General features: G+C 46.0%; 2 protein-coding genes and 1 non-coding gene across 8 annotated transcripts in view; all 3 read right to left on the bottom strand.

The window, feature by feature from the left end:
• LOC119386962 (L-sorbose 1-dehydrogenase) overlaps positions 1-25,438 on the bottom strand; it is a 531,651-nt gene that overhangs the window by 187,184 nt on the left and 319,029 nt on the right. The window lies entirely within an intron of this gene.
• Trnah-gug (transfer RNA histidin (anticodon GUG)) lies at positions 9,314-9,385 on the bottom strand. Its single transcript has one exon. It is a non-coding gene; the product is annotated as a tRNA-His (tRNA).
• LOC119386965 (intracellular coagulation inhibitor 1) lies at positions 22,234-23,666 on the bottom strand. The gene has a single exon (XM_037654256.2). It carries the CDS (start codon positions 23,473-23,475, stop codon positions 22,240-22,242), a length of 1,236 nt encoding a protein of 411 aa, XP_037510184.1. The 5' UTR covers positions 23,476-23,666; the 3' UTR covers positions 22,234-22,239.

Raw genomic sequence — 25,438 nt, 5'->3', positions numbered from 1 at the left:
GTCACATGTCTCAAAAATTTCTGGTCACGTGAAGTGACGTCATATGATGACGCCATCACATACAAAGGCGCGCCAATTCCGGAGTCACTGCAAAACCACGTGATGAGCAGAAAGCTTTTCTTTTATTAAGGAAGGGGTGGGAGGCGTATCAACGCAATCGACTCAGAAGAAAAGAAGATGGGTTTTGCCTTCGAGTCGTCTTAGGCAAATGCATTAGAGCTGTGATTTTTTTCTGGAATAGTGGCTCGCAAACCTTTGAAGGGGAACAGACAATAGCTAACAGAACTGCGCAGCTCAGTTTCGCGCAGCTCCCTTCTCTTTTCTCGCTTCTAAGCAGTGTTGTAGGCGTTACCGAAAAAAAGTAACTAAATACTTTACCCGTTACGTTAACAAAAAAGAACGCGTTACCGCCCTACGTTACCTCCAAAAAAAGGTAACGCGTTACCATTGCCGTTACATAAAAAAGTAACGCACGTTACTTGCGCCGTTACTCAATAGTCAGAAATTTGAATCAGTGCGTCTTCGCTGCAGGAACACACACTAACATCGTTACTGTCAGTTCCTGCAGCTCATATTTATAATTCACATAGAAGTTCTAGCCCGAACAAAGATTTTACCTGAAATACTGATTTAACGAGAATACTTTGCACAAATGTGCCGTACCCCAGCAATATTAGTGGCCAATGAACTTGCCTGCAAGGTTACGCGTGATGGCTTCTAACGCTGTGGCACATGGTAAAGCCATTTTCCTCAGTGTGGCGTTAAGCACAAAATAAGATTTCATCATCTGCGCTCTCCGCAAACAAAATGTCACCCAACTCTCAACAAATTTACAGTAATTCTGACTGTGTGCTTCTACTAACAAGAGGCATGCTGGAGTATTGTAGTCATAAAGAAATGCTTTAATTCCGGGGGAAGATATTTGAACACACAATTTTTCCTCTTTAATCTGTATAATTGCCCAAAAAAATGCGAGTGCTTATGTGAAGGTGTTCAAGGTCAGCCTCGCTCGCTCAAAAAATGGGTAACTATAGAAGCGTATGAAGTTGTGTTCCTTTACACAGCCGTGTACTCTACTTCTCGTTTCTTTCGAGCTGGCATATAAGAAGCTCCTCCGCGAGTACGATGTGCCTCTCGGAAACTACATTCTGAAAATGAGTTCGTTCGAAGCGCGCGCTTTCATCGTTCGATTCTGGGGCCCATATTCACAAAAACGTCTTACGCAGAAAATATTCGTAAGAGAACGTTTCACAAATCTACGATGCAGGACATATTATTAGCGAAAGCGGCTGACAAATGGGAAAACGCACTTACGAAAATCACACCATCTCCGCTAAAGGGGATCATGAGGCGATGCGAAGCAGCGTTTCGGCATGTCCAGCCCGCGTTTAAGAAGGGAAGTGGAGAGGGGGAGGGGAGAGGAGGAGGGCAAGTGGAGAGGGAAAAGTGGGAGAAGGGGAGGGGGAGGGGAAGTGGAGAGGGGTAAGTGGGAGAGGAGGTGTGTGAGGAGGGTTCGCGCATGCGCAGTAAGGGTGGTCACGCCGCACACCACCACGACCACCACCGGTTTGAACTCCGCCATAAGATCCTTCGCATCTAAAAGGAAGTTTTCTGAATTCGGCCCTGGATTCTCAAGCGTGCGTATGAGGTCGCCAGTGGGAGACCAGCGCTGGATAGGTGGCGCGCCGAAAAATGGCGCCTGGCGGGGAGTCGCGACATAACTCAGCCGCTCGCTTGGCCTCCGCGCCGCCGGCTAATCTCGGAGGCCATGCCGCTCGCGCTCAGACGACCGGCCGCACTGTACCGCGGTGAGCGCACGCGCGTGCGCCGTTCCCGTGCTTTATTTTGGCGCGAACAGCTCGAGCAGCCATTGCTCCAGTAATACTGCTCTATGGTTTAAAAAAAAAAAAACTTTGTCTGAAGGCTAATTTCTCAGGAAAGCACTGGAAAACGGAGAGAAGCCCTGCAAAGCAGGCTACGTCTGTGCATACGGCGTCGAAAAGACAGTGCTGTGCCGTGGTGGCGACTCCATAGGACGACTCCGTCGTCACCATTTTGTGGTTGTGTACTGGAATTTGTGTCAAGCTAGTGCAGGCTAACAAGCCTCCATTGATAAGTACGGGCTACGTCGATACCAGCTGCCCGCTACTGCAGTAAAAAAAATGTAAGAGGCAAGAGACAGCTGCGTCAATGTTTTTTGTATGTATGCACGCGGACGTTGACCAAGCAAACCACCGTGCTAGCATAGCATGTATGGTGTCGCGCTGTTATGCTCGAGGGCGCGGGATAGATTCCCGGCCACGGTGGCCACATTTCGATGGCGTTGAAATAAAATGAACACCCGCGTACTGAGATTCATGTGCACATTAAACAACCCGAAGCGGTCAAAATTAATCCTGATTCCCACACTAGGGCGTGCCTCATAATCGTACCCTGTTTGGCACGTAAAACGCCAGCAATTGTCGATGTTGATCAAACACATTTATTCTAAGCAGACACAAGCGAGCGAAAAAACTAACACAGTACGTTAAGCGAATTAAACGGCGAGTAAAAATCCAAGACATCTGACCCTTTTCTAGCGAGGCATAAATTGCGATGTCACTTCGCCGCGGCAGCCAATGCACAAACAAGCTTTACCGCATCGGCTGACTCCAGAAAGCTAAGCTTCGAGTAGTCCGCTGCTCTGTTCGTGACAACTCTGTCTGTAGCCCAAGTGAAGTTCAACGGAGGCATCCATCGTGTGCGTATTTCTCATAACAGTTCCGCGGCGTCGGCGAACGTGCCCCCGTACGCATCTCGTAGACAGACAGCTTTCCTTCTGCTTAACTGTTTGCAAATAATGTAGACTACCTCCTATCCTATCATATTCACTGCACGCGGTGACATCAGAAGGAGCTTGGTGGTGGTCAGATGCAAAGATTGTTACATATGCCGCATGCTGCATAATATGTATGTTCTATTTACGACAAAACACGGATTAAATTCTGCTCGTAGGCCCCTATTTCCACTGGTGGCCCTCACTATCGAATAAATCTAGCAGACACGCGCAGTTCGGTTTATAAACTAGCCCGACGCCACTAGACAGGAGAGCAAGAGCAGAACATACTGTGCTCGCCTGACTGCCGGGATGAAATGGCGCATCCGTTCCTATACACATGTTTTAGAAGGAAAAGCATAGACGGATACGTCCTCCCTCATTTCTACGTATTGTGGCATTTGAATGCGCAACAGTACCGCCAACATCCTTTAGTTTTGTTTCGGCGACACGCGCCCGCATCGCCTCAACCAGTCGCCACTATCGTCCGGGGGAGCGGCTGGAGTATGCGCGCTTTGACCGCCAGGGCGGCACTGCCCGCACCGCGGAAACTCCAGCGCTGGTTCCCTGTAGGCGTGACATGCTGGCCATTTATAGGGCAATGTAGCCTGGCCGTACAAAATCACCCGACTAAATAAAGGCTCTCTCTCTCTCTCCCTTTCTCTCTCTTCGCATATTTAATTCGTGCATTGCATGGCTACAACTCCTTACTGTTCTTCAACAGACGAAGGCTACACCTATACACCCGCTGTGCCACTAACCACATGCGTTGGTAACCCCGTCATGGTGTTTGGCCAACCGGGGCCAGGTAAGAGACACCTATTCGCGTTTATTTTCATTTTTCCGTTTCTTCTTATTACGGCTGTTCTACTCGGTGCCGCCATGTATGGGGCCGGGAGGCCTTTCGAGCATTTGGTTCAACACGCATTCGGGGGGAGTAATCTAAGCTTCTCTAATGACCGAAATAAAAAGATTGATTGATTGATTGATTGATTGATTGATTGATTGATTGATTGATTGATTGATTGATTGATTGATTGATTGATTGATTGATTGATTGATTGATTGATTGATTGATTGATTGATTGATTTTTGCATATATTCCAGCGAACGCATACGCATAAGTTTGCGTATGTCAAATGTTCTATGATCGGGACCGACCACTTGCCAATGTCATTTAAACGTATCCAATTCATGTATACTTGCAGTGCTTGGACATATGGCGTATTAAATACAGAGTAAAATAATCCAATACCATCCCTCATTAAAAGCCATGACGCCCTAACTTGTGTCATACGCATTCCGGGTAGTAAATCACTTTCTTGACCACATCTACAGCTCGCCCGAAAACAAGTTATTAAATCACTGTCTACTGGTATCATATTGAGTAAAGGGTCATTCCACGCCAAACGTCCCAGACATATTGGCGACCACTTCAAATGTACTTGAAAAAAATGCAGCTCATTTCTTGCATAGAAAGCAGTGAATTGCTAGAATATTTCGGAGAGCAAAAAAATTTTGTTCACTTGGGAGCCTTTCGAATTCCGCAGAATGTCGTCTGAGTGTTGTTTGCCAGAAAAATTATTCTGAGGGTATCATTTATTTTGTTATACGAAATTTGGTCTAGATATTAAGCAAATGTGTTTGTCTAAGGTGTTGGAAGCTCAGTAATATTACTGCAATTTTTCAGTCTCATACGCCTCCAGAAATTTTACCAAAACGTTTCATGCTTGAATTTTTTTTCGTATTAATACTGCGCTATTTGTGAATACCTGAGTATTGAATACTTACTCTACAGAAGGTATATCTTGCGTTAAAAATATTTCCAGGCCACTGATTTTTTATAAATTTTAGGCGAAAAAAATCTAGAATTTGAGAAAATCGTCATTTTGGTCCACATGGAGGCGCAATTTACACCACGTGGTAATCCAATTAAAAATATCTTTATACCTCAATCTAAAGGAAATAAATAGTTATTCTTATATGGCAAGTTTCATGATTACAGTTTTTGTTTTAGGGAAGAAAATAATTTTTGAATTTATCCATTGATGGCTATGCGAAACTTCAACGAGGACATTATGAAACCTTTAAGCGCACGAAGGTTTCATAATGTCACTGTACCATTTAGCTCAGACCCAACCTCTGATTCAACGAGGAAGCTGCCGTATGACCAAATGGGAAGATAGCCGTCAATGGGGAAACTCAAAAATTATTTGCTTCGTTAAAACAAAAATTGTAATGATAAAACTTATCACATAAGAAGGACTATTGATTTCCTTTCGATTGAGATATAAAGCTGGCTTTTAGTTGGAGCACCACGTGGTGTAAACTGCGTCTCAATGTGGACCAATATGATGGCTTTCTCACATTTGTGATTTTTTCTCCTAAAATCCCAACGTCAGTGGTCTCAAAATATTTTTAACGCGAAATATACCTCCTGCCGAGTAAGTATTCATTACACAGGTGTTCATACATAGCGCAGTATTATAAGGGAAAAAATGCGAACGTGGAACATTTTTGCAAATTTTATGGAGGTGTATAAGGCTGAAAAATTGCAGTGCTATTACGGAGCTTCGAACAACTTATACGAATGCCTTTCCTTAATGAATAAATGAAATTTGGCATTGAAACAAGAAATGATACTCTCCAAATAATTTTTCTGAGAAACAACACTCAGACAATATTCTGTAAAATTTGGAAGGCTCCCGCGTAACAAAAATGTTTGCTCTACGAAATATTCTAGCCATTCACTGTTTCCAATGCAACAAATGAGCAGGATTTTTTTTTTTCGAGTACTTTTGAGTTGTTTGCCTAAATGGCTGGGACGTTTGGCGTGGAATGACCCTCAAGCCTCAGAGACTTGCACGAGAAGAGAACTTCCTTAAATGTTGATAGTAGGATCCTTCCTATCCTTGTCCGGTCCGCATCGTTGGGTACACTCATGTTGCTGCGCATATTCCTTTATCGTACACACACTCCATACGTCTTCACGCGAGGCCAAGTGCGTTTATTATTGTGTAAGCCTTTAGCGGGCTACTCGTCATCTACGCCTGGTGTTGTCTTTTTTTCGTGTGAACATCCATGTACGTCTCGGCGCATGCAGTATCCATCGTCACGGTGTTCAGCAGCTGGGGCCCTCACCCGGTGTCGGTGTCGTGTCCCTACTGCAAGACGTTCGTAACGACGCAGGTGTGTCCTCAGCCTGGGTTGCTCACATGGCTCATGTGCAGTGGGATGGCCATGCTTGGGTGCGCCCTGCTTCTTTATCCCAGATTTTTGACGCGGGGACTAAATAGAAGTGCCGTAACGCAATCATCCGGTCGCAAGGTTCCTGTATATGCCGCAACAGCCAGCGTATATATGTCTAATATTCCATTCTTTAGCACGACGTGTTTTATGCCGGGGGTCACCGAGACTTTAGTGACGTATTTCCGTCCAGGATATGACGTTAATAAAATGGACGCGGAAGTATGAGAGAGAAAAAACTAAGAAAAGTTGCCGCGCCGGGAATCGAATCTACGACTTCTTGGCGCCTGACTATAAGCGCCCGGCGCTCTGCCGACTAAACTAACGAGGCACATGTACGACACTCCCCAAACGCGCCTTATAAGGCCATCCTGGAGTGGGCTGAGAGGGTAGAGGAGGCCTACTTCAAGTAGTTCATCCCCCTACCCTCTCTCCCATTGCCCTCTTTCCGTTAACCAGGGGCAAATAAAGTTGTTCATTCATTCATTCATTCATTCATTCATTCATTCTGACACATTCACTGTCTCATGGTGTTCTCTGTTGGCGGGGCTAGACAGGGCGGGATGGTGCCGCCGTCTTTGAGCGGTGCAGTGAAGTAATGCGGCATCACACTTACTCACTTACTAGCGCCGATAGAGACCAATTCGGCGATGACGCAATTAAAGCATAGCCTCCAAGATTGCGCGCAGGCGCGCAATCTCGGAGGCCATGGTTAAAGCGTCTCGATACCGGCAAAAAGCACTGGCCGCGCTTGCATCGGGGAGTCGCCCTAGACGCAGTTAAGTTCTGTGCCTTTCGCTTCGTGTTAGCGTGTTACGGCACGTTGTCGGGGTAGTGTGGCTTCTACATGCACCGACGGTGTTTCGCCGCCGACTTTTCGAGTGCGATAGCACCGACTTAATATAACTGCTGCAGTAAGCGCTGCAGAAAGGCAACGATGTCTAGACGCGAATGTCGTGCCTTGGTGGAGCGATACAGAGGCCAGCGGAACGTGGAACGGTGGCGCGCGTTCGCGGCTCAAGCTACGAACCTCTGCCGCCCGCCTTGCTGAAGCGCAGTGTGGTAGTGTATGCGCGAGCACAGGCGTAGTTTACCCTCTAACGGAGTTCGGTGGTGGCCGTGTGACAGGGGTTTTACTGGGGAGCGCACAGCGTGCCGTTTCGCTCCTTAAATGACGACGCTTTGAAGCAGTGCATATCGAGTACCAGTGTTTATTATGTGCTTGTTGATGTCATCGTTGCGCGGGATTCACGATACGCTATGTTCAGGTATATGTTAAAACTTCAGCTACTACAGCGGTTAAATCATGATCATGGGCGGTAGTCGTCGCCATGGAGATATGTCACTAGGCGTCAACGTGGGAGCATCCACGTCAAACGGTGCTTTAGCTGCCAAACAGCAATATACATTTTACGAGTTCTCGTATATCACTACGCAATAAGCACTACTTCTGTGAAGACACGTTTCGATTTCGTGTTATGCCGATTCCTATGACGGAAGGATCAGTCATGTTTTTTTTGTTTAATTCATTATTAGCGAGCATTAGTAATGCCTAGCGCGCTTAACAGTGACAAAGTTAGCGGAACAAAACCTGCATGGCCAGCCAGTATCACAGCGCATAGTCGCAGCGCCTAAGATGAATTCTCCGTTCAGTTTTTTTTTATTTATTTATTTACTTAGCCATTTTATTTTCAGGGTACACAGTATATTTCAAAAGGAAAGGGCAATTCACACCAAGAAAAAAAGAACAAAAAAGCACCTTTCATACAAATACAGAAAATAATTTAGGCGCAAAGATTAGTCATTCTAACAATTTCGAACAGTTACATCCTACCTTGGACTCGGTATTAAGCACTGCAGCTGGCATTCAGTTCTTCTGAACATGTTTTTGGAATAATGCGTGTAGACATGATAGTTCTTTTAATGTTGTCATTTATATACATGGTCGACACTGCAGCTCCAGGAGCAGAACGCTTCCGGCAAAATTTTTGTGGAACATACAAGTTTTAAAGTACACGTAACAATTATTCGTGGTGCCATGCGATATCGTATTTTTTTTTTCTTCAACAATGTGGATTATACATGAGAAATGCGTCACGATTGACTTTATCTGTTGCTTATGTGTGTTTTGTTGTGTTCATATGTGCAAGGCTTGTACAGGGGTTTGCATGCTCTTTTGCGTACTTTATGTTTTTTTAGGGAACTGCATCAGTTCCTTCCTTGTCTCTATTTACATGCGTGCGAAAATAACCAAATGTTTTTCACTGTCTCTTTCGCTTTCCTATCTTGTCAAACTTTTTATGCTTTTAAGTTCCTTTGTCATGACAGAAGGAGTAGCCGACGCGAGTCAAGGCGCCAGCACCCTCTATGAACTAATCAGTTAAGATTGCAATACGAATCTAAGGCAGCTGAACCTCAGGCGACTTAGAGTGGCCATGCGCCATCATTGGTTCATGACGTCAACGCGAGGATAAATTTGTACGTTTACTCATTAGCTTTTATATTTTATCTTCGAGTAACACAATCACATTTGTTTTTCTCACAGCATGAACAGGGGCCTAATGTATTAGTTGATTATGTTTTGCAGCTTGAGTACAGCCTGTTTATTATACAATACCTGACCGCGGAGCTCGGTCGCAGTTACTGCAGCGAATCACGTGCAATTGTCCTGGATTCTCACTTACGGCACGATTCGTATAACGCGCTACAGGGAACGCCATCGGATGTTTTCCTGTTTCTGCGTTAGATGGCGCTTGTGTACCAACTGATTGCTGTCGTTGAAAGACTTGAAACACTGTTGGTTATGGTGGCGTTTTTTGGCTGCCTTTATTTTTTAAATGCACACAGGCTTCTCTATGGTCTAAGGACCGCCAAACCTGCTCATTGCTAGAACCAACTACAAATATTTTTATGGCTGTTAATGCAATGCAAGGCAATTAAAAGCAATTGTCGGCGTTTGTGTTAGTAGCTTCCCAACAATACGACGTAACACACGGCTAAACAAAACTGAGACGCTTCGCTTCAGTTACTGTTTCCACCTCATTTACATTTATAGTTTGTTCTTGCAAGACGTGAGGAAAAAAAGAAAGGACTGAGTGGCACGGTGCCTGGCTTCAGTAACCATTCGTTTTTAATTACTATATGTTCCCTGTCCGTAAAGAAAGCGTGTATGGTTTGCCTAACCCTGTGCTGCACAAACCATAGAGAAAGTTGCGTTGAGATTTAAAAAAAAAGCGTGAAGAAAAAAAGCTATGCCGTGACCAGGATTCGAACCTGGGTTATTGCGGCCACAACGCAAGGTACTAACCACTATACGATCACGGCTATCCCACTGGGACGGAGGGCGTCGAGATACGCTCTGAGTAAAAACTGGGGCGTGACCCCCCCCCCCTTTTTTCTTTTTTTTTTACTTGTTTTTTTTTTTTTTTTTTGCGTAGCGCGCTTGATGTCGGCAGACAGGGGCGGTGTCAGTGGTGTGACGTGGAGGGCACGAGGTGGCGCCTTTGCTCCAAAATTCCCGCTTGCCTGTCATGCGGTAACTTTGGGGCGTCACGCTGACTTCTATGTGCGGAGCTTTCAGCGCGAAATTTGAAATTTAACGTCTGACCATCGTTTCCTTTTCTGTTAATGAACCTAGGCGGCGAAATTTAGGACAATAGAGTTGTCCAAGAATAATTCGTCCGGTTAAACAGATTCAAATGGGCAGTTTTATAGTAAGGTTTGTAGCGTTAACGTTGCTTGGGGCACGTACGCTATTTTCGAAATATAATGCCCGTTCAAGATCTTAGCGTATGACGGATGACGTTAGCGTTAGATGATATTACATTTGGTGATGTCAGCGTTATGACGCACGACGTATGATGTTAGCGTATGAACAAAAGCTAACGCTAAGCTTTGCGCACGATATTCTGAAACTGCCTATTGTTTCACTTTAGTGTCCCTCTAATTCATTTGACGTTGAGGCGGTCTGAACTGCTCCGAGTATGCATATCAGGAACGTTGGTTGCCTTCGAATGTAAAACAAGCCACTATTAGAAAAAGAAATCTGTTAAGTTTACCCGCAGGCCTGAACAACGTGTCGTGCCCTAAGGGAGTAGAATTAAGCATTAGACCTTTGAGGCGAAAACCATAGATGCCTCATGAAACGCTAAAATTCATCGTCGGCGTCGGCGCTGCCAACACGAGTGATGCGAAAAATCATCACCGCGCGACGTCATAATGGCGTTACAGATGCCGAAAATTGTGACTACATATGAAGTAACCACGACGTCACTGTGATGTCAAATAACTTGACGTCACATTATATGACATCGCATGAAGTCGTACTTGGTCAACGGTGGATAATCGGGGCAGTGAAAAACCATGTGAGATGCAGTAAGCTTGAAATGCCTATGAATATGGAGCCACTGCAAAACTACGTCTGGTGTAGAAAGCTTTCGGAGGGGGCCGAGGGATGATCTGAAGTGGGTAAAATTATACGCATCTCACGCAGCGCTAGAAGTGATGGCCACTACGTTAAGATGTTCTCTTCACAACATCGAATTGCCGGCTCTTAGAAAGATCAGCCTTAATCCATGCTATACTTCAAAATTCATTTAGTGCGATACTGAAATGATGAAATAGCTTCATATTTGAAGCCTTATAGAGAACATTACTAATGTCCATAAATATACGTTCACTGTTGGTCTCCGTACGATTGCTGTGCTGGCGAAATGATATGTAATTTCCTTTCCTTCGAAAGCTGGGCGGCCAACGTATTTTCCGATCTCATCACGGCAACAGTCGACCCGTGCCACGTGGCGCTTTTGCTAGCCTGGCTATCACCAAAAAAATATAAAATAAATAAATAAAAAGCGTTGAAGCCGCTTCCACAACCAATACAGTCGCCCCTTGAGGAAAGGACAAAACGGGCCCTGAAACTACCCGCTTCTAAAAGCCGCGAAGTGCGCAATACAAACGCAAACGCCAGCAGCTTTTTCTCGAACGTACTTAGGAGAAACAGTGTTTCGAGAGTACCATTTCTGGTGTTTTTGAGTAAATGATGCAGACGAAGCTCTGACTGAAGAAGCGTGCATAACGATATGGGCAAACTACCCAGCGCTACTTTGGAGACGTGGAAGGGCCGTGATAAATATCCTCCGCAGATGAGCAGCAGCCAATACTTCCCGATTGCCTGTTGACCGTGAAAGCGACGTCGAGGTGAAAACATACAGTAGAAAAGGCTGCAAGGCCATCGTGGTTTGGTGGTTAGGCGTAGAAGAATAGAGCATCATCAAGAGGTTATTGCGAACGTCACGCGCAACAAGCTTAAGGGAAAACATGCCAAGCAGTGGGCAGATAGCTTTACGGCATGTGGGATCTATTGCGTTCGATATGAAAACAGAGAAGCCTAAGGGAATTTCGCGGCTTGCCTTTTGATTCGCTGAATTCCTAAAGTCAGACATTCCTGTCAGGCGGTGCGAGTCTGGGATCTTAAAAAATGAAGATATGGGGGTTCTACCTGCCAACACCAAGGCGATGATATGGAGCACACAGTACGTGGTGTATTCCGCTTTAATTATGACCACACGAGGTTCTTTAAAATGAGCCTCAATCTAAAAACGAGGGCTTCATTGAATTTCACCCCCACCGGAATGCGGGCGCGCTGTGGCATGTAGTCTAACACGAGCGCCACGTGCTTAACAGCGCCACGCCGAAGCCGTTAATCCATACCGCTGTGGTCATGTGGCAGAGCTGTTAATCGTGATTGCGCTGATGCTCACGTCACGTTTAAAGTTTATCGAAGTTTTTCTTGTAGACAACACGAGAAATAAATTGGTAACTTATGATTTCCTGCACATGAGTTCATGTTTAGCTTAAAGGAGTCGCCCAAGTTTCTTGCAAGCTTTCTGAAATGTTTTTCGACTGGAGGCAGCACATTATTCATGCAGGAAAGACCACAACCGGCACGGGGAATATAGTGTCTACATCGATAAGTGTATTAGCTGCCGCTTACAATTACCGTTTTTTTTTTCATGCCTCATTTGTGAACATCACTTTAGACCTACTTGTCCTACTGGTTATGTATGTCATCGTTGCTGTCATGTATTGCTCGGTAGATGACGCAGTAGTTTTCACACGATCGTATTCGTGATGTCCTAAATCAAGTTCGAGTTATTCGTACTCTCTTTATAATGAGGCAACATGTCACATGCGTATGGGACGTTTTGTTTGGAGAAAATTGCGTATGACTCAAAATTCCTCGAATACAGAATAAAGTCTTGTGAAAATGCTTGCTGTTATACAAGAATGCGTTTCCCGGCACTTAACCTGCAACTTTGACCAAAGCTGAATTATAAACGACTAAATATTACTGGCTAGATAAATTGGCGTGATGAAATCATTTGCAGATAACGTTCGTCATATGAATCTCACGGATAATAGATACACGTGGGTGACACCTGCATCCTTAGGTGGATTAGGAAATGGTGACGATGGTGGTGGAACCCGCCCAATTGATTCAGCAAATAACGCGTCGCGCAGCTAAGCTCTAGGGTTCGGGTTCGATTTCCGGCCGTGGCGACTGCATTTCGACATGAACGAAATGCAAGGACGCCCGTGTACTTAGATTTAGGTTCACGTTAAAGAGCACCGAGTGGTCGAAATTAATTCGGAGTCCCTCACTACGGCGTGCCTCATAACCATATCATGATTTTGGCACATAAACCCATAGTACATGCTGTATCTATTCCTTTTTTTTTCAATGTTGCTACAAGTGTATGTATTGGGCATTCTTGCCATGCTGCTGCTTCAGTGTGTTTCACGGGGATTTGGGACTAGTCAAGCTGCCATTATGCAACTTTTATCCTACCATCCTCGTTGTTTATTTGTGTACTTGTGGTTATAAGAATTAATTCAATTCAATTCAATAATAGCGATGGTGGTGGGTATTGTGGCGATAATGATTATTTTCATCGCAGTTACAATGCAAATAATATCGATTAGAACTATCACGACAACGTTGGTAATGGCGTTTGTGTTGCACGATGGTTCGGTTCATTACATTGTTACACTTCGTCTTTGCAGCTGCATACTCTGCTGCTTCCTTCCATTCTGTGTGTTCGAGTGCCAGGATGTCGAGCACTTCTGTCCCAACTGCAGACGCATACTGGGCGTGTACCGGCGTATCTGAGCGGGGAACAGCGGGGAACAGCTCGTCTGAAGACTACTAGCACAGCCACTTCGCGCTTGGAGTGTGCTCTCGCCACTAATTCTATGTCCGATTTAGGTCGTTTCACGCACTTACTATCATGTTTTGTACTTGCTAGGGCGTATCCTACCACGAAAACGCTCTAAATTTTCCTGTAGGTTGGACTATATGCCTGCGCAAATTGAGCCTTGCGCGTGAAGTGTCGCTGGACAGAATTTCCACACACGGGTCCAATAGCACTGTTTGCCTCACATTTGCCTCATTTGATTCTTATAAAATGAGCGGGCGAGCGAATTCTAGAATTCCTTCACCTCAGTTTGTACGTACACGTTAAAATTGCGAAGTTGCGCATTGCCGTGATTGTTTGAACATGCGGGAGATTGTTATTGTTCTATTCAATTGATTGCGGGTCAGAGTCATCCATCGACTACTGCCGCAACTCCGTTTCAAGGTATGCTACGGTAATTTAATAGATTTAATTCACGCCATATACGCACGCACGTCTATGATGTACGGTTTCTCCATTAGTGTAACAATAAGTTCAACCGCAGTTGCGAATACTGAATGCAGAATATGTGAGGGAAAAACCCCCAACTTTAGGTGGTTGAGTACGGTTTTGTAAACGTGGGCTCGACCGGAGATACATAGATTATAGAATGTATGTGACTGAAACCCACAGCTCCTGCTGGATAATAAAATATTTAGCGAAAATCTAGGTGTGTCTCGTTTATGCCAAACGAAGGTATCAGTTTTCAGCCAACACTGCTGAAAACAGTACTTCATGATCGCTCATTAGGTGATGGAGTCCCATGCGGATAATTAAAGGGAAAAAAAGGAACATCAGACATGCGGCTGAACTTAACGTACACGTTTTCGACTTGTCTTGGTCCAATAAAAAAACTTTCCAGAGCAAGGTCATCCTGAAGTTTTATATTAACTTACTGTTCAGTATGAACGGCGATCGTGATGGCAAGCACTACGAGCAAAATGTGCTAACAGTATTCGGCCTGAGCACCACGGTGCAAGGGAGAGTGCAAATAAGGACAAATGTTGAAGCAGCAAGACGAAGCCTTGCTGCTTCAACATTTGTCCAGGAAGGCAAGGGAACAAACGGTGACAATAGGCGTTGCGCAGCGATTAACCCTTTCAGGTCCAGTGATTCCAATTGGAATCATAAATTTTGTAAGTCAGTCAGCAAGCACCTGGTAAAGATAAAGCATTGTTCTTCTTCAAGAGTTCACATTTAGCATTTGCTCTACATGTGGTGCCAACCTGGTACGCTCAACAAAGCGAGGTCACGTGTGAACGAAGAAATTACAGAAGTGGTCGCGCTGCTCGCGCATTTCGCTGAGGCAGCTTCTTCTTTCACCGTGCAGAAGTAGGACATTTCTCTGAGTTCTGTGTCGAAAAATCGAATTTTCGCCGTTGTGTATTTTGCTGTCCCATCGAAATAATTTTTAAGTAAGAAATTAAGAACCAAATGATCGACATATTATGAAATAATAATTAATTCACAAATTAATTCGGTCGCTAATTACTCTAGATTGAAAAGTGCGAGCACAGTTTTTTTATATATTTTTGAACTACCATGATCATGCGCATCTCAAATTGTAAAAACCAGTTGCTTACATCGAAAAAAAAAAATAAATCAGGACTGAAAGGGTTAAGCAATGACAGAAGTCGTGGTTCTGCAGAGTCCGCTGAGTCGTGGGATGTTTCATGCTCCTCAGAGATGCACCAATGGGCCCTGTAGCTTCTATTCTGCAAAACTAAGTGGAGATGTTTTTTCTGACTAAAAAATGCGTGAAACTGTGTAAGTGTCGCGTACGTGATTGCGACCGCGATTACTAACCACCGCTGTATACTTACCGCTCTCGCTGCGTGCCATTCCATCGCAATTTGCGCGGGTGAACTGTGGCTCCCCTGCTCTCGACTATTGTGCAAGCACAGCGTAGTGTGCAAGCGCCACAGCTAGCTGTTTTCCTTGCCTCGCCGCTGGCACTACCGCCGTGTGCTATTCGGAGTGGAACAAGTGGCTTAAGGTTGCACATACGCGAGTGACAATAGAAGCGCCAGACTTCTGTCATAATGACAACCACTCTGTCTAAATGGTCGCGTACGCGCGCACGCGCTCCCAAATGAGCCGAGCCAACTTCTTTCCTTGTAGAGAAACGGCGTCGTGGTTTCCGGCTGCCTTGGGGAGCGAGAAAAAGATATAGAAGTCGGGAATTCTCGTGCCATCACCGCCCAGACACTCAGAAACACCCAGCGCCTGTTTTCGAGTACAGCAGCTTGCGCTCATTCGTATTCCGCTCCAGTATACCCGACCTAGCTGATCTGTAGTGTAACAAACAAAAGAGAACAAACTCACAATAGTGAATAACATTCTTATCTAACTTCTATTCGCAGAAGCTTTCTCTGTTCTTTATGCCACGTTCTGTGTGACAGAAGTACGCACATTATTCGCTTTGCCTCGTGCATCGCCTGCGACGGAAGGTCGACAAAGCTATAACCTACTACTATAGAAGTTACTTCGAAGTCTGCCAATGTAAGTGCACCTAACTGCCGATTGTAAGAGCACCAGGTTTAGATAAGGAAAAGTATATAAATTGCAAGGTCGACTTCATGCAAGACATGAATAGAAAGTAATGCAATGTTCGTGCTCTCTATATAGCCTTGGCTTAGCATTCGCACGTGTCGCGTCTCCGGGGCATTGAGCGCGCGTGGCTCCAGGGTCAGAGTTAATCCTTTCAGTGGAGTCAGCCTCGCGAAATCAGTATACGGAGATAAAAGAGAAACGCTGGATGCAACAGCTTTTAAAGGCGCATTTGTCACCGGCGTGTTTGGGATTTGACTTCGAGCGCATCTCGTATTATTGGGAACCTGCTACCGTATGCCTTAAGAGTGCTGGCAACACTGTCAACGAAAATAGTCTGCGAACGTGACGCGAATTTCCAGCGCTGTGGATTTTCAGCTGCGAGACCATGTAATCTGCATATGCATGACCATCGTTTCGTGGCAAATTATTTGTATATGTGCGCAAATCTGCGAAACATCAGTTGAGCGTGTTGCATCCACGTCATTCCATGTGTTGATTTATGTTCCACTGAATGAAGTCGGTTTTGTGATTCTCGGAAACGCATATCTAGCAAGAAAGTGCTATGTTAAATTGTTATTGATGTTAACCTCCATGATATAATAACTTTTTCTAAACACAGAGTGGTGTATAAGTAATTGTGGTGATGATTACTGTGACGATCATTACGGTAACTAAGGTTTATGAGCAGACCTAGCTATCAGCAGAGGCAGACAGTTACCGCAAAGTTACAATGTTTTAACGACGAGAACCGCTTTGCAACAATTCATTTAAGTTGAGTTCGTCGCGCTTTTTCTAGAGTCTCAAGCGCAATCTCTAATATTAGTCACAGCTGGAAGGGAGGCACTTTATCAACTAAAAGAGTAACACAGCAATCAAAACTTTGATTCTCAGTCATACCACGACTGCTACTATCACCTGTACCCATGCAACTTAGATAAGCGGTACAATACAGCGAAGAGGATCTTTTATTTATTTTACGATTCCAGAGACGGGCATCATAAGACACCATACTTTATAAGGTGAAAAATTCTTGAACACGAGGAGTCGCTGGAGCTCACCTTTCGACAAGCGGTGCTATCTCCTTCAAGGTAGCAGTTGTGCTGGAGTTGCTGCCCCGAGGAATACAAGACTGCTTGTCAAAACGTCGGCAACAACGGCACGCCGTGTTCAAGAATTTTTCATCTATTCAAGCTTTCATCTTCCCCTGAACTTCTACCGTATTGTAAGGTGTACAGCTCACCGTGTGGTATCTTCGGAACCTAGTCGCGGTATGTTGTTCCTTTAAATGTTACTGTCGAATGTGCAGAAGTAAGACTAGGCAAACGCATATGTACTTGGATAGCTATAGACCCTTACAAAAATAGATTTAGACGGTCTGCAGACTGTCTGCATACATTTTTGTAAGGGGATATACAACTCAAATGACGGGATAGGTGAAAGAACGGGCAGGTCATGGCGCTGACTATCGGTTGACTCTTTTTCGAAAAGAGCACAGCACAAAGAACAGAGTTATTGAATATACGCAAATTTTAAAAGGCATAATTTTGATAAAGCTTTGTTAAAGGTTATAGGTCTCGAAATCGTGAAACGCTATAGTACTGCGTTTCCTGCTGGTATGAGCGATTTTGATCTCTCGTCGTTCAAAGCGCTCGGCTATCGACTCGCCGCTCCTGTTGGTACAAAGTAATCAGGAGCGTTGGACCTAAGCGGCATCGATCATAGTGCACGGAGCAGTTTCATAACGTCACATACACATAAAACCCGAGAATAATATCAAATGTGTTCAACTCAAGCCGATTTCACAAAGTCTTTCTTTAGCACGTGCACTTCGCTATAGGCTAGTTGCCATCGGTAGTGATAAGTCCAGTGTCCGTGTTGGCTGAAATTTTCGCTTAGCGACAATTACAACGTAAGAGGTTTTTCGTAATACGGCTCTTCTGCCCGTACTCACAGAAAGGTCTCGCGCTCGAATTTGTCGCAAGAGAACATTTCTTTCAATGCTGACGATTGGCATATGTTCATCATCATCGCCAGCGAATTCGGCTGGTTGATGGCAAAGAACATGCAAACTACAGGACAGTCTGTTGGGTGGGCTGGTCTGAGATAGTTACAAGCAGATTTAGCGCGACAAAAAAATTACAGGAGCATGCGTTTAAATCTGTCAAAAGGGATGACAAATGTGCAGATCCGTTCGCACATACCACCGTGTGTGGTTTCGAGACACTTGGTAGTTAGCGCTCGCCCTCGTCCGGTGTATTTGTTCTTGTACCCATGTTAATCCTTTTTCACGTTAGATCTAGTGGAAAACACAATCAAAAGCGTTGTGAATTCCGCCCCTGGTGCATGCCATGCTCTCTGCTCAATATGGAGCGACTCCGAGCTGGCAATCTCCATGTAGACTGGAAACCGAGAAAGCCGGTCCGAGCGGGATATTTAACTGATGCAGGAGAAATCTTCGAAGCCATCAGGTAGAAATTTTATTGGCCCTCGCGCTCCAACCTCAAAGGTCAATGCGCCTCCTGAGAGCGTGGCGCTCTGATCAAACCAGGAGGGCGTTATAAGAGCATTCGAATTCGACCGGTCGAATATAACGTGCGCTAGGAAAGGGAAATTCACAGCCACCCGTTTGTAGCATGAAGCCACTTCGAGTTGTCGATCAATTCGCCCTCGCGTTACCAGTTGCTGCGTCCCAGTTATCTCCATTGGTAGAGCGACCACCCCGGAAAGTCGTTGGTCCCGGGTTCGATCCCCGGACCAGGACGGCTTTTTTGGCAGCTAAGAAGCTTTCTTCGTGAAAAACCTGTACGTATTTTCTTGTGGATTCCTGCTACAAACGGGTGACTGTCCATTTCCCTTTCCTAAATCTTCCGCCACTTTGCAGGATTCCGCAAAACTCATTTGCAATAACACGCGCTCCCAAAGCGCTGGAAAGTTGACCAGCCATATGTATATACAAAGTGAGATATTTTGCGCTCAATAACATACGACCAAAAACAATGAGAGACTCAGTGTCGTTCTGCTATTTCGTATGTCTTATTCCGTGAAAAAATCTTGAGAAGCACGGTTTGTTGATTGAACTGGTATTCTATTTTCTTGGGGTGAACAGCGCAAAGCAAAATATACACAGGGAAAGGAAGCGATATTTAGCGCAATGTAGACTTCCCTTCATTGCCAGCCGCTTAGTGTGTTTTGAGTTGTTCGCGACAAGAAAGTGAAATTTTGACTGTTACAAATTGCGGATATGATAAAACCAACGCTTTTGTTCGAGAGCTTCAATTTGTGACTAAACAGCCCTGAACATCCACCATTTCCATGACAAAACGCGTTCGTGAAATTACGTTGTTGCCATGCTTACGGAGTTCGCGATTTTCAATGTTTTCCAATATCTTGTCTTGCGGCGGTAATTTTTCATTTCCGCTAGTCGCACGTCATTGTCACGTTTGCTGGTCTTCAGCAAGCATGCACAGCATGGTCCTGAACAGAAGCGTAGCTCGCATGTCCTTCGAATTGTCAAAATGTGGAATTCAAAATTGTCAGAATTTCATTTGGTGATCGTTCGAATCACGCAGTAAGGAATTCAAGCTGAAATATTTCGCTCCTAACAGCTGCAACTTTACTTCATACTTTTTTGTTCGTTTTATTTTTGTTCACGCACGTCATTTGCAAGTCATTCTCAAGACGACCTTAAAGCGACACTAGAGTGAAACGCTAACACTGATAAATGATTCTTTCAGAACTCTATGGTCATTGATCTGGCCATTGAAGCTTCATAATTAGAAAAAAAATGAAGTTAAAATTTCCATTTTTGAATATCGCGACGATCTTACGTCAGTGTGCGTCACGGATTTCAATATTTGTTTGTTTGTTTGTTTGTTTGTTTGTTTGTTTGTTTGTTTGTTTGTTTGTTTGTTTGTTTGTTTGTTTGTTTGTTTGTTTGTTTGTCTGTCACTTGGCCATATCGGCTCACTAATTTTGCTCGTAGTTGTCACGTGAAGTCTCTGGCTTTTCAGAAAAATATTCCTTCTTATTTTTCGTTTAAGAATCATGTAGGTCCTGGCGCATACCTTCAAAATCTATCCCGTCACAAAGAGTTGCTGCAGCAGGTACCTCAAGGCGGTGTTGGCAGCTGTATTTTCTTTTTGAACGTTATCGCACATCAGGCCAGAAAGCCACACCAGCCCTCCTGCGGTACTTGAAAGCAACTTCATCGACCGACCGCCTGTGAAACTCGGTACTGCGTATGTGGTGTGAAATGTGTCTATCCTTCTCTCTCTCTCTCTTTTACGCCCTTATTCCCCCTCCCCATGTGTAGGGTAGCCAAGTCGGCGCATAGTCTAGTTAACCTCCCTACCTTTCCTACATTCCTTCTCTCTCTCTCTCTCTCTCTCTCTCTCTCTCTCTCTCTCTCTTTTCTCGCTTACGAAGCGCCCTCTCGCGGTATTAGCGGTGATTTTCGTACTGTGAGAGGATAATTAACCTATACTAGAAAAATTGTTTTGCTCTTTAACGTTCCTCTAGAGATCATCCGAAGAAAACCCCGTTTTAAAGTGAAGCAACAACAGTTTATACGCCGCAAAAGCCAGCGCAACACATTTCCCGCCCTGAACACGTTCTTTCTGTATACACAAAAGTAACACGACCTTCGTACGTTGAAATTTAATCCCTCAGCGTGCTCTTCGGTGCGCATTTTGATGATGAGGCGCTGCCGTAAGGATCCCTTCCTTTTTTCATTTTTTTTAACACTCTCTCATGCCGCGGGGTTTTCCTGGCATTTCCTTGATTGATTACACAAGTGCAAGCTCGCAGTTCTCGTGCAGACAAAATTCGTTGGCCACATTCCCAATCGATCACTGTCGCTGATGCTTTCACCTCGGTGAGATCCAACATCCGTCACCATGACTCACCGCATGTATTTATACCAACTGGAATTCATCAATTTCGCAACGCTCCTGCTTTACATGTAAATGCGTTTTACAACTAATTTCACAGGCGGTTTATCCGATGATAAGTGCCTTTAGCAGTTCGTTTCCAGTGGTTTGGATATTCGCCACGCGGAGGACGCGATTACTTAAAGCGTTCGTTTGTAGTCCTTAGATGTTTTTTTTTCCTTGCTGTATACACACACTTTGACTATAGTATTATATGCTTGATTTCAGAGATACTCCATTCTGGTGCCGCACGGCCCGACTTGCCCTATAGAGGCGACGATCTATCAGTGGAGAACGACCGGCTTCATATACGTATAGGCATGCATATCATGCCAGCCCAGCATTGACTTAGCGCGTTCATTTGTTTTCGGTGCGCTTATTCTAATGGCTTCGCATCCATTGTTCCTGCGGTACTCCTGCTTATGGAAGCCTGGATTCAAGATTGCAATATACTATATTGCAAATAAAACGTTGCTGCAAAACACCAGAAAGTCACGCATGAAATATGAATCTACGGTCGCCGCCAAGCGTTTAGACGCCACTAGTCTTGAGAAAAATTTGAATTTTTCAGCGATATGCGACTTTATTTGGTCTAACTGCACCGTACATGTTGTTAACGCGCTTTAGAACAGGCCGAAAATCTCAACTCAACGCCATCTGCCTAAGCAGCGGTAACGTTCAGATTTTTATTGTCTCTCGTGGTCCCTAAACCTTTGACTACCTTATTAGCTGTCTTCTGTGTTGCCGGCAACTGTCTTCACGTCACGTTCGATCGTTTCACGCTGGAAAGAATACTAAGGCTAATAAATTGACACGAGATATTTATAAAACAGCACAACGGATCAACTTTTATTCACAGCAACAACCTTCTCGGCACACCGCTTATACGCGCATGGACTAGCGATTAAAGTTTGTCGTCACTGGTTTTTCACCGATTCTTCGTCGTGTCTCGTAGGCCGCTTGGCAATAGGAACTTGATTCCGGCTCGCTGCTCGCCGGCGATGCTCACACGTGGCTGCGATCTTGTGGCGTATACTTGGTACTGTGCCAAGCCGACAGCGACGCCTCAGAAATACAAACTCTCGTCAAGGACGGCCGCGCTGGCCGCTGTGCTACGTGCGCGAAAGATTGAAAGTGCTCCTGCCGGCCAGCGTTTCAGATCTGGGAATGCGTATGCAAACGGCTATGACTAACAGCCGCGCGCGGCTCGTAAAAATTCCTGCGCCTTCGGCAGTAAGTGTCAGCGATAGCACGTGTATTCGTAAACACCGTGCGCTTCGTGTGGAATGTTGAAAAACAAGCGGCAAACGACAGGCACGCGCCGAAGATGCAAATCGCGGGAGTTCTCAAGGTTCGTCGAGCTTGTTTGTATGCGCAAAATTTGGCTAGCAAACTGGTTAAGCTCGACTCGTACACGTAAAAGTTCACAGCTTCTCATTGTTTTTCTCAGACACCGTGTCTTTCACACACGCTGAAGGCGTCCCAGGAAAAGCAGCGTCTGGGTCCTCACGTCTTCGATGAAGAAAAGGAAGGGATGGTCAGCCTTGAACTCGACCTCGCCTCCGGGCGTCTTGGAGTGACGAATGATGCCGGAGGAGAGCGCCACGGCTTCGGTGCCTTTCTCGTCCACGTCGAGGAGGGCCTTGTGCAAAACTTCGTCGAGGGCGAGCGGCCGCTTCGACGACACACCCGTCAGGTTGGCGTCCCTCGAGCTGAAGACGTCGCGAACCCCGAGCGACTGCAGAGCTCCCTTGAGACTGTAGGCCTGTTGGAGCTGGAACTTGGGGAGCCACACGTCCACTTTGCGAGGCAGCGCCGCCGCCAGGGGCTCGCGCGCCGCTTCGAGGCTGAACTTACGCTCGAGCTCGGCTAGTCCGTCTCTGCGCCTCGGGAGCACGATGACCAAATCAACGCGGTCGCCCACGTACGGAAGCTCGAGGATGTGCGCGTCCAGGGACTCGCTGAGCGCGTACACGAACTCGCCCTTCTGGCGCATCATCGGCACGGGAACAGCGCGAGAGCCGCCCTCGTTGAAGAACTCGCCGGTCACGGTGTCCTCCGTCTTGAACGGACTCTGCCACAGGCCCTTGAAGTACACGGCATTCAGAACCAGCATGGGCGCCGATGGTGGTAGAGGCCTCTCGATGATCTCGGGGATGCGGTCCTCGGTCATGTCGCGCACCCACGCGTTGACGTCGTCTGCGGCCTCGCGGGCGTTGCTGGCGAAGTTGGCCGAGTAGACGCCCGAGGCGAAGTGCTTCTCGAGGTCGCGCTTGTAGCGCTCGAATATGGGCAGACCCGCGGCCAGGAACACGGCGCTGGCGAGACGCAGCTCGTATCCCTTCTCCGCGTTGAGGTCTTTAAAGAGCTCACCGAATCCGGCCGCCAGGTCATCGTCGTCGCCGCTACTGATCAGCCGGTTGGAGTCGGCGCCTCCGGCGAGTGCCGCGTTGATCTGCTGCCGCGTGCGGCCCCTGGCACCGAGCTGGACCATGCCCAGGATGGCGGCCACGCTGACGGGAGACAGGAAGATGTTGCTGCCCTTGGGGTCCGTCTCGGCCACCTTGCGGTAGAGGACCATTCCCAGTTCGTTGGTGGCACGGCTGACGGCTTCTGGTGCCGCAGAGACGACAGCCGTCGGCACCGCAGCTAACCAGAAGATCGTAACGATCAAGCCTGCAGAAGGCCTCTTGTCCATGACGGCGGTTGAACTATTTGTCCCTTAGCGGTAAAGCGCGCGTAACTGCGGAGTACGCGAGAGAACTTAGCGGCGCGCCGGGCCTTCCCTGAGATCCGTGTGGACGGGTCGGTTGCGGAAGAGTTTATGGTCCCCGAGACGCGGTGAACCAAGGCCAGCTTCTCAAACTTGCGCAAGGGCTCCACCCTGCCCCCTCCCTCTCACGACGACATCGGTGCTTTCTGTGCGTCACGAGGAGCGCCCTGTGCTGTGGCGCCTTGCAACGGAGCGTGCTGGCGGCTCTGCTGGGTTTCCCCGCGACGCCCCCCTCCCAACCATACCTCACTCGCCCTCGCTGTCGCCGGAACCGGCTCCCACGAATGACGTTGGAGCCGTAAAAAGAAGTACCTAGACTTCTCTTTCTCGTTATTAGTCTTTCTTTTTGTCTCTCACCAATGTTGCCATGCTCTCTTTCTTTTGATATGCCTCACCGCTCTACACCGCGTGAGTGTCGTCTCGCGGGGTAAGCAATACATGGCGTCGCGTGTCGGTCGCGCGCTGATAAAGCACTCAATGCGCGAAGATGAATGACGCGTAGAGCGCACGTTGAGAGATGTGTCCTGTGGGCGTGTTGTTTTGGGAGCAACCGCTATCGCCTCGACGTATGACGCCAGGGCCTTCCGCAGGAAGTGCATAGTTAGTCACCCCTTCGTCACTTGTTCTATATTTGCGTAATGACGCGTTGCTCGTCGTGGTGTCATCGCCCTCACACGTCCGACGCGCTTATCTGATACGGCCCGCGAAAGCATAACATATCAGATAAGTGTAGCACCAAAGTCCTCATTCACAACTAGAAAAAGACGAATTCATAAGCTTGCGGATCTGTGAGTAAATGTCCATGTGTAACCTTTCTCACTGTGTATCGATATCGATATCGGTAACATTTTGTTTTTCACCCGAAAACTACGATTTTCATATTTCAATACATCATTCGTAAAACCTGCGCTTGTGCCATTCTTAAAGTCTATAGGGCCCGCACTTGGTAAGAACTTACCGATAATTTACAGTTCCCTCTGAATCGTGTAAGTGGGAAATATTTCGTGCAGTGTAGAGGTTTTAGGTCTAAGGCCCATTTCGCACATTATCTTTGCGAAGGCGCAAAAGGTAAAAATTAGGCATATATTTCGCGCTTTCCCAGCGTACGCGGAAAAAGTTAAGCTTCTAACCTTTCTGTTCTGGCAAGAATTCGTATTATTCTAGAGAACGAGCTTTATACTTGGCCATACCCCACATGTGCACTGCAGTAACAGTAATTAAGCCGTGCTGCGCTATCTACGAAAACGTCAGGGATGTAAAAATGCTGCTTGTGATGTTCACTTACTGTATTTTCGCATTTCCGTTATTATACTTCATCATTTCATTCTTTATCACTAATCGCTGACTTGTGCCGTGTAGTTGGGCGGGATTAGGCCATTCCACCTTGTTAATCGTGAAGTTTAACATGTGGATCAGGCTGAGTTCGCTATAAAAAAAAAAAGAGCGCTAACTCCAACGGGCATTGCGCAAATTTTATACATTGAATGCTTTTCCAAACGCGTCAAGTTTATCGTAGACAAGTGCTCTAATCATATATTCCGTCAGTCAAAGAACTAAGTTCACTCTCAAGCCATTCTTCAGATATCTAATCTCTTGACTGCTGAGTGCGATTGATGAGCAGCTTATGCACTTGCCACTTTACCTTTCGGGTCCAGCTGTCTGTGTCTGAATGTTATTATGAGTTCACTGATTAATAAAAAATCCGTTTAATGAACTGGAGACTACCGCATTTCGGACGTTTTCACTGTATATAATGATTGCTCAGTGTGAACAGTGAGAGCCAGTTAAAGGGACACTCAAGTTAAGCAGTAAATTAGTTTAGACTTATGCATTATACTCTGAAAACTCTGGCGTCATTTAATTTCACCGCCATAGGTTCGTTGACAGA

This window comes from Rhipicephalus sanguineus, chromosome 3 (genome assembly GCF_013339695.2).
Source record: "Rhipicephalus sanguineus isolate Rsan-2018 chromosome 3, BIME_Rsan_1.4, whole genome shotgun sequence".
Lineage (NCBI taxonomy): Eukaryota > Metazoa > Arthropoda > Arachnida > Ixodida > Ixodidae > Rhipicephalus > Rhipicephalus sanguineus.
This window is presented reverse-complemented; position numbering and strand designations above follow the sequence as displayed.

Coding starts and splice junctions, on each gene's coding strand:
- LOC119386965 (XM_037654256.2), bottom strand. CDS start 23,475: ATGGACAAGAGGCCTTCTGCAGGCTTGATCGTTACGATCTTCTGGTTA.